This window comes from Dreissena polymorpha, chromosome 4 (genome assembly GCF_020536995.1).
Source record: "Dreissena polymorpha isolate Duluth1 chromosome 4, UMN_Dpol_1.0, whole genome shotgun sequence".
Taxonomy (NCBI): domain Eukaryota; kingdom Metazoa; phylum Mollusca; class Bivalvia; order Myida; family Dreissenidae; genus Dreissena; species Dreissena polymorpha.
This window is the reverse complement of record NC_068358.1, coordinates 89,376,934-89,386,569: the sequence shown is the minus strand read 5'-3', so window position 1 is coordinate 89,386,569 and position 9,636 is coordinate 89,376,934. Positions and strand designations below refer to the sequence as shown.

At 38.7% G+C, this 9,636-nt stretch overlaps 1 protein-coding gene across 1 annotated transcript in view; it reads right to left on the bottom strand.

Annotated features, from left to right (window-relative positions):
- Window positions 1-812: 812 nt before the first annotated feature.
- Window positions 813-9,636, bottom strand: part of LOC127880076 (prestin-like) — a 29,584-nt gene continuing 20,760 nt past the window's right edge. The window contains exons 8-18 of the mRNA XM_052427305.1: window positions 9,126-9,273; window positions 8,885-8,998; window positions 8,502-8,579; window positions 7,864-7,959; window positions 7,369-7,475; window positions 7,076-7,145; window positions 6,538-6,702; window positions 5,279-5,476; window positions 4,508-4,562; window positions 2,473-2,630; window positions 813-1,752 (exon numbers count right to left, since the gene is read on the bottom strand). Coding sequence (XP_052283265.1) covers window positions 1,732-1,752; window positions 2,473-2,630; window positions 4,508-4,562; window positions 5,279-5,476; window positions 6,538-6,702; window positions 7,076-7,145; window positions 7,369-7,475; window positions 7,864-7,959; window positions 8,502-8,579; window positions 8,885-8,998; window positions 9,126-9,273 — 1,210 coding nt within the window. The 3' untranslated portion in view covers window positions 813-1,731. The remainder of the gene's footprint in view (window positions 1,753-2,472; window positions 2,631-4,507; window positions 4,563-5,278; window positions 5,477-6,537; window positions 6,703-7,075; window positions 7,146-7,368; window positions 7,476-7,863; window positions 7,960-8,501; window positions 8,580-8,884; window positions 8,999-9,125; window positions 9,274-9,636) is intronic.

Sequence of the window (9,636 nt, the reverse complement as noted above, 5' to 3'; positions counted from 1 at the left end):
CACATGGTCGACCTTTTACGTCTTTCAAATGACTATGTTTTACGACCTGTCATAACCTTGAACTCACTCAATGCTTCACTGTTTTGTAAGTACCTCATGCAAAATCTGCTGCATAAACGCTTAAAAGACTAAATTTAATGAAATGCTGTTTTCAACCGGTTTGTAAATAAAATAAACGAACGTTTTATTGATAATTTTAAAATAGATTAATTAATATCATTAATAATCACACTTCAACAGTATAACTAAGTTTTTTGTTCATTCGAGCCCGTTTTACTTGCAATACAATGAGTTTCTTTAAACGCATGTCTCGTGAATACCTATAAACCCATTTATGCTTAGTGGACTCTTACATCCTTCTAAATTGGATCAATTTATTTCCTAAATTGGGGATGTCTAGTATATTTATTTCATTATTTTAGAATATTTCTTAAAGAAATTCCTTTAAGCAAACAGAGCAGACCCTGATGAGACGCCGCATCATGCGGCGTGTCATCTGGGTCTACGCTGTTTCCCAAGGCCTTTTTTCTAGACGCTAGGCATAAATGGGTAAATGACTACATTACTTATTGCCTATCGGCGGCATTTGAAGACAGTATTCCTTCGCATGTGAACGTATTTTCCGCTTGGAAACGACGCCCTTGGACGGATAAAAGAAGCATTGTCTAGTAAACGTCTATAAATATCATGGTATCCGTAAAATGCTTTAACTTTTAATAGCCATCTAGTAAGACCGGCTAGCTCAGTTCGTAGTGTGCTTGGCTACAAATCAGAAACTCAGACTCATTGTGAGGTTATTTATTTCTAAAACCGTTCTCCCACCTTACATCGGATGCAAGGAGGGCAGTTGTCGCTTAATGGCATGAGTATGTGAACTAAGTACTGGTAAACCGCCAAGCTCAGGAAAAGTGTGAGTTTGGTAATAGTCCACCGTGCATTGGCTGAAATACTGTTGAAAACGGAAATACAATACAACAACAAGTAAATTAAGAAAATACATAAAATACTGATTTTAATATATTTCGGGATATGTAATTGAAATTTTAATTCCATTGTTTTTCTTATGTGTAAGAACTTCTTTCTTGGACGTTATTCAGAATGTAGTTGTTAACAGAATAGTTTTTTGTTTCCAGACATTTCAACAATGAACGATAACAACATAATAAGCTTCATCAATTAACAACTTAAAGGTCAAACAAGAATTGTCTTCTTGCATATTATTTCTTATAAATAAAATCGTATAAATGAAGCGCTAAAATGCATAATTGTCATGCACTGGACATATCTATATCATTTTCGGACTTCAAAGATTATGTAGCTGTGACCGTTCTCGTCCAAGCTCATTCAGCTACAAGCAGCGTGCGTGTCTTGCAAGTATAAAGGAATGAACATATAACAAATGAGTAAACTAGATACATTTAGGTTTTGTAGTATACAATACGTCGATGAAAAAAATACAAAATTGTAAAAGATAATATACAAATCCGTGTACATAATTTAGACTACATTTGAAATGGCTTAAACAATATGTATATACAATCTTCATAAAAATGTACAGCACAAATACACTTTGGATACTGTCCACTGCTTTGTATAACATCTCGTATGGAAATCTAGTCCTTTTCCTTTCATGTACCGGGCCAGAAAAAACTCACTCCTGTTAACGTATAACACAACGAGATCTTCTCCTTCTGTTTGTATGTTGCCACAAAGTTCTCTGTAAGCGTGTCATCAAACGCGCATATCTGATATCTGCAATAAACAAACAAAGGAGCCGTGCTCTGTGAAACGGATTTTTTATAAATGTGCGTTAAGGGTCGAAGTAAGCACAGGCTAATCTGGGACACTTTCCGCCTGAACTAGATTTTTGCTAAGAAGAGACTTTATGTAAACGAAACAAACCAAAAACGCGGAAAGTTTCGTCCCTGATTAGCCTGTGTGGACTGTACAGACTAATCAACGACGACACTTTACGCACATGCATTACAACCCCTTTTCACAGAGCACAGTCCAAATGCTATATGATATACTTAAGGTAAAAGCCACGACATGAAGTGTCGTTATAAAAAATCATAACTGCAATTGTGTTGCAATACTAAACAAATCCGTTATATACGCTAAAAAAATGGCGTGTTTATATAAAATAGTGTAAAAATGCAAGATCTTAGTTTATCTGAAGAGGTAGAGCACCAAAAGCGAACTGAACTACACTAACACGTGACGTTCGGTAGTCATCAGCAGTACTGGAAATAATAACAAACTTTGTGTCTTTTATTTAATTTTGATAATATTCGTTATAACGTGCTTTAAATTAATAAGTGACTTACACTTATGTTATGAGTCAATATATTCGCTAATATCGTTAAAAGCAACCTTTAAACATTTAAGTGCGTATCGAAAGTGCTTCGAAAATACATTTGCGAGAAAGCAATACAGAATTTGTTATTCGAATGTTACACATAGATTACTTACAATTGCCACGCCGTTTTCACCGTCGCACTTCACGTTGCAGTTCTTTTCGTTGTCCACCTCGTCTTTGGCCGCATTGTAGGCGTCATCTACGGTGAGGTAGATGCTCTCCTTGTGCTTGCCAATCACGCCAGTAACGTCAAAGATGTTCCAAATGTCGTCTGAGATAATATAAATTTAGTTTAAACCAATTTATTCTAGATCGATTGCATTTTGAGTACTTGCTACTTATTGGAAACTCTATCGAGTCTGTTTTCTGGGCCTAGAACCAGTACGTTGTGTCTATGAGGGAGATCTAAAACAATCGCTCCAACAGTGGGGATAGAACCCGTTACCTCCCGGTCGATAGGCGGACACCATATCGGGGATAGAACCCGTTACCTCCCGGTCGATAGGCGGACACCATATCGGGGATAGAACCCGTAACCTCCCGGTCGATAGGCGGACACCATATCGGGGAAAGAACCCGTTACCTCCCGGTCGAAAGGCGAACACCATATCGGGGATTGAACCCGTTACCTCCCGATCGATAGGCGGACACCATATCGGGGATAGAACCCGTTACCTCCCGGTCGATAGGCGGACACCATATCGGGGATAGAACCCGTTACCTCCCGGTCGATAGGCGGACACCATATCGGGGATAGAACCCGCTACCTCCCGGTCGATAGGCGGAAACCATATCGGGAATAGAACCCGTCACCTCCCGGTCGATAGGCGGACACCATATCGGGGATAGAACCCGTTACCTCCCGGTCGATAGGCGGACACCATATCGGGGATAGAACCCGTTACCTCCCGGTCGATAGGCGGACACCATATCGGGGATAGAACCCGTTACCTCCCGGTCGATAGGCGGACACCATATCGGGGATAGAACCCGTTACCTCCCGGTCGATAGGCGGACACCATATAGGGGATAGAACCCGTTACCTCCCGGTCGATAGGCGGACACCATATCGGGGATAGAACCCGTTACCTCCCGGTCGATAGGCGGACACCATATCGGGGATAGAACCCGTTACCTCCCGGTCGATAGGCGGACACCATATCGGGGATAGAACCCGTTACCTCCCGGTCGATAGGCGGACACCATATCGGGGATAGAACCCGTTACCTCCCGGTCGATAGGCGAACACCATATCGGGGATAGAACCCGTTATCTCCCGGTCGATAGGCGGACACCATATCGGGGATAGAACCCGTAACCTCCCGGTCGATAGGCGGACACCGTATCGGAGATAGAACCCGTTACCCCCCGGTCGATAGGCGGACACCATTTCGGGGATAGAACCCGTTACCTCCCCGTCAATAGGCGGACACCATATCGGCGAAAGAAACCGTTACCTCCCGGTCGATAGGCGGACACCATATCGGGGATAGAACCCGTTACCTCCCGGTCGACAGGCGGACCCCATTTCGGGGATAGAACCCGTTACCTCCCGGTCGATAGGCGGAAACCATATCGGGGATAGAACCCGTTACCTCCCGGTCGATAGGCGGACACCATATCGGGGATAGAACCCGTTACCTCCCGGTCGATAGGCGGACAACATATCGGGGATAGGACCCGTTACCTCCCGGTCGATAGGCGGACACCATATCGGGGATAGAACCCGTTACCTCCCGGTCGATAGGCGGACACCATTTCCATAACACCACGGCGACCCCAAATTAAAGATAATAGAAATGAATCGCGCTCTGAGAAAACGGCGTTTGATGCATTTGTGTAAAGTGAAAATGTTCGGGACAATTAACTAACATGATATTAAGGAAGATGTACAATTTAATGAAATCCATTTGAAGAAATTATGCAAAGAATATTAGTCAAACTATGCTGATTGCATACACAAATACTTGTTCAAAGATAAATGTTTTATTTTCACATAGTTTGCACGATTATGATGTGTTTAATATAATGTGTTATTATATACATGTTTATGATGCATTTATAAATATTAATTGATGTGCAAATTTCATTTCACAGGCAATTAGTCTAGTATGTTTATTCATATTAGCGTTAGCTTTGTTTACTCACCAGAGATGTTAGCAATCCATACTTTTACGTCCACGCTAGCATACTCTTGAATAATCTGTTGAACATTTACGAAAATAATTATGTTGAATATGTAACAATTTTATTTTATTTTGAATTTCAAAAAACATAATTCAGCAACGCATTCAATGCTTACAAAAACTCTGCCAACCAGATTCGCAATATAAACAGTAAACACAAACGGTAACAAACGCAGTTTTGTAAGATGCACAATTACGTATAAAATCACGATTTTGAACGTTCCTTATAAGGGATATCAGGAACGTACAAAATCGTGATTTTATTATTAATAATAGTTCATTGTATAAGAGATATTTCGGATGATGCAGTCAGTAATAATATGATTTCTTCATGAGATATAACCTACGAGATATCTCACTTTGCGTTATTACGTAACAGATTTATACAAGCATTAAAACGAGTTTGTTGTCTTACCTTCCGTTTATATTTAACCCATTTATGCCTAGCGTCTAGAAAAAAGGCCTTGGCAAACAGCGTAGACCCTGATGAGACGCCGCATGATGCGGCGTCTCATCTGGGTCTGCGCTGTTTGCTTAAAGGAATTTCCGTAAGAAGTATTCTAAATATAGAAGTAAATATACTAGACACCCCTAATTATGGAAATAAATGGATCCAATTTAGAAGGATGGGAGAATCCACTATGCATAAATGGGTTAAAATGTTAATTTCCTAAATATATCTGCACAAATCATATTGCTGCACCAAAAAAGAAGACGAGATAACAATACGTACATTTTTGAGGACCTTGCAACCGACAGAATCGACAAAAGCGACAGCGGATAAGTCGAGGATGATGTGAGAGAGTGGGTACTTGAACTCCATTGTGGGGATTTCCTTGGGGTCCGCAATTGGAAAGGCGTGGTCTATAGTTATCCTACTCTCCGAGTGGGACAGTGGTAACGCTGAATTGCCGTTGACAGAAGTTGTACTCTGGAATACCCAAAATTATAGCGTTAAAAAGAGTGAATGATGTCTTAAAAGGTACATTTTTTACCAACGATTTCGCAAACAATACCAACATCATCAATAAATAAAAATCGCTCAAATGTGATTTAATATCATATAACGAAGCGAACATATCAAATAACCGCTTTGTTACAGTGTACGATTCTTCTTGGATATATTTGCGGAAACGTTTTATGATTATTGCTCCGCTTTGGTTGATAACAGTGTTGATTCCGTCAAAAAGTTCAGTTTCTCATACTTTCAATAGCACACAAATATTAAAGAAGAAATTGATTGTAAAACATAGGTTACAATCCGCGTACCATAATTAAGTTTCTACGTTATTTAAGATCAAACCGACTAATTCAGTCTCGTGTGTTTGTTGGAGATTGTGCGTGTCTTATGAACACAAATGGATTTCCAACTGAACTACGAAGCATGTTTATCTTTTACAGAGTGGGTAATCACGTGAAAGTCAAGATGGCGACGTCCATGCCAGGACAGTTATTTTTCGCCGTTTTATACCTTGTATTACTTTATTTAATTTGTTAAAGACGCTCACTTTCCAGTCATATCAGTAAAAAGGGGATTAGCGTTAATTTTTTTCGGTTAATATCTCGACTTTACTCTCCGCGAATTTTCTAAGTGGAATTGTAATTAGGCTATCCCGCTAATAAATTTCGCAGCGAGTAAAGTCGAGATATAGAGCGAATTTTTATACGAAATAAACGCCAGTGACTTTCTTGCTGATATGGCTGGAAAATGAGCGGCATTGAAACATTGAATACAAGTAATAAAGGGTATAAAACGGCGACAAATACCTGCCTCAGCATGGACGTCGCCATCTTGGCTATCACGTGATTACCCCCTCTGTTTTACAAAACTCTAATTCAGATTATTTTCAAATAGGTATTGAAAACGTATTCCGGTTTGATAGTCGCAGGCGATTTATGTGTTTATATATGTATAAAAAAAGAAGTTCATATAGCCGTGTTACATTCATAATTTGACGATTTCATAGATTGGCGAATGTATCAGGTACTTACGTTAAGGCTGGCTTTGCTTGTCATGTTTGACCGCCGGATGTGTTTTCGAAGAGCTTCTGGCTTTATGGTAGCTAGACGGTACACTTCGCTAGCGAACAGGTCGCCATTGGCGTAGTAGATCGGACAGTGGTAGCCGACGACCTTGATTGTGCTGTGCACAATGGTCTGTGGACAATCAACAAAGACAATGTGCATGAATAGGAAATAAGCACGGGGACAGTTGATAACTTGATATACATAACAGGGTATACGTTATGGAAATCACTAGAAATATGCTTATTGGTAAATATGGAACATTGAAAAAGAACATTTCTGGACGTATACATGTTTTGTAACTGTGAAACATACACATATAACATGGGTGTCGTCGATTACATGCAGTGTAGACAAGAAATATCGACATGGCGAAGCCAATTCAAGACAAATTTCTTAAGAAAGGTTTAAAGCAAACACGATATTACTCTTTGTGGCGGAGAGTAGACAATGACCATTTAATTAATGTGTTTTAATTCAATTATAATATGAAGTGTATCAATACCTGAATGTAGTACTTTGGATCTTTGTAGATCTTTTCGTCTGACACTTTTGCAAGATGTACAGGTTTAGCTCTGGGAAATCAAACACAAAAAAGAATTAAAAATCGTGCTGTTGTTTTTAAAATCTGTGTGTCCCAGGATCACAACTTTAGTCCTAATTTACGAGTTATTCAAAGAGATTATATTGTTAATTCTAAGGTATTAACCGTGAAGTCGTGCATGTAACATTTCGGGACATTTTATACATCTGGAAACAATATTTACGTGAACAAATAGATTTGCTCAAAGCGCTTACACTTGTGTTCTTAACACCACTGTGAAGAAGGAAAACACTATTCCGATGAGGAGTCCAAAGTCCACGTGTAGGAGCGTGGTAAAGACAAAAGTCACCACCCAGATAAACTGGAAGAAAATGCATTTACATATTAAAAATAAAAGATTAAACGTTCTTCTCTTAGCGTGCACAAAGGTCATTGAAAGGATCAATTAACCTAGGTTAAACGGCTAAAAAACATCAAGAACAAAGAACAAATACTCTAAAGTACTGTGGAACAGCTTGGAGGCAAGGTAAATCTCAAAGTTGTCAGATCAAATAAATGCGCCTTTTTAAAACCCATTTACACAAAAAGTGCTTACATACTATTATGGTGGCATCGGAACAAAAGTTAAAATGTAAAAGCACAATATAACCAATGTTAAATCTGAATGATTGAGAAGCAAATAGAAACCTCAAAGGAGACAGCTTTTAAATTCCAATATATAATTGTATTCCTTTGTGTCCCGTACTTACGCAGTCATACTTCGATGTTTTCCAGACGTTTGGAATTTCAAAGAGTTGAAAAATCAGACCTTTCAAGGCAACGATAATGATCGCTGAGAGCGCGCACTAAAACATAAGCAAGTCTTAAACCATAACAAATACGAGGACTGTTTGTTTGAAAACGTATACGTTGTTTTATATACATATTGATAAAACACACCATGAGACTTAGCAACAATACATTTGGGCCGTGTTCTGTGAAAATGGGGCTAAAGGAATGGGCGTAAAGTATCGTCCCAAATAAGCCTGTGCAGTCCGCACAGGCTAATCAGGGACGACCTTTTCCGCCTTAACTTGATTTTCGGTAAGGAGGGACTTTCTTGAAACTAAAAATACCATAAAAGCGGAATTTGTCGTCCCTGATTAGCCTGTGTGGACTGCACAGGCTAATCTGGGACGGCATTTTACGCACATGCATTATGCCCTTTTTTCTCAGAACGCGGCTCATTTCATCAAATGAAACATAAACATGTCTTATTTAAGCATGTATAATTACGTTAAACATAGGCTAGATCAACACTGGTAATAGTAAGACGGATAATTTATATTAAGAAGAACTTTCCAAAGCTATCAATGATTTTTCAAGAGCATTTCAAACGAAAACTTACGCTGGGCAATGATTTGAACAATGGTCCGAGCCAAATAATGACAATCAACACCATCCCTGCTGAGAATAGGCTAGCAACCTAAATCGAATATAAAGGTTCAAATAATCATTATTATTAAAAAGCATATACGTTTTTTGATACAGCACATTAAAAATTGTATTTTATAAATTGCATATTGTTACTAGATATTTATTTTTAAACTGTGTTTATTGTGATGACACGTTAAATTGTGAAATTTAATATTGGGTATCATTTTTGTAATATTGGTCAAGTATAAGGCAGAAAAAACATACCCACCAAAACAGATGAATAAATATACGTCATGCGGAGTAATGGACAATCAAATTGAAAGCAAATACAACGCAGCCCTCCATCTTTATTACCTGAGTTTTACCACCCGCTGATTCTTGTACGGAGCTTCTTGACACGGAGGCCGCGAACGGATAACACGAGAAAAACGATCCGAATATGTTACCAATACCATACGCCATCAACTCCTGAAAAATAGGTTGATTATACAACAATCTTAGCAAAGATTAGAATTTAAAAAAGATTAACAAGAGAGAAATAATTGTTATACACGCATATGCGAAATAACGCCCTCTTATTGCATGTATTTCGTACCTGATTTGAGTCGATTGTGTATTTGTTGTTCTTGGCCATGATGGCGGCTAGGGAGACGGACTGAGCGAATGAAATAATGGCAATGATGAACACATCGGTAATGTACTTGTCCGGGCTCACAAAGGTGGGAAATGATGGTTGTGGTAAGCTGAAAATTAATAAGATTGCAAACAATTTAAAATTAATAAGATGACAAAACAATTAAAGTGCTGTTGTTGTTGTTTTCTTTATGACAGTGTTGTCTTTTGCGAATTGCGCGTTTAAATATGTACATCAATCGCACTAATGTATCGTACAGACACATGCTGTGAACTTGGTAATGTATTATTATGTCGACGTTTTCTGCTTCTGCAAGTGGTACTTCGGATATTTTTATGTTCATCTCACGTAGAAAGTGACAACTTCTATAAAGGTCATATATTGTTAAAAAGAGAAATAATGTGTGTACATGTATGTTAATTATTGCAAGAACGATTTTTAGTTTATAAAATAAGTTTTACCCATGTTACTT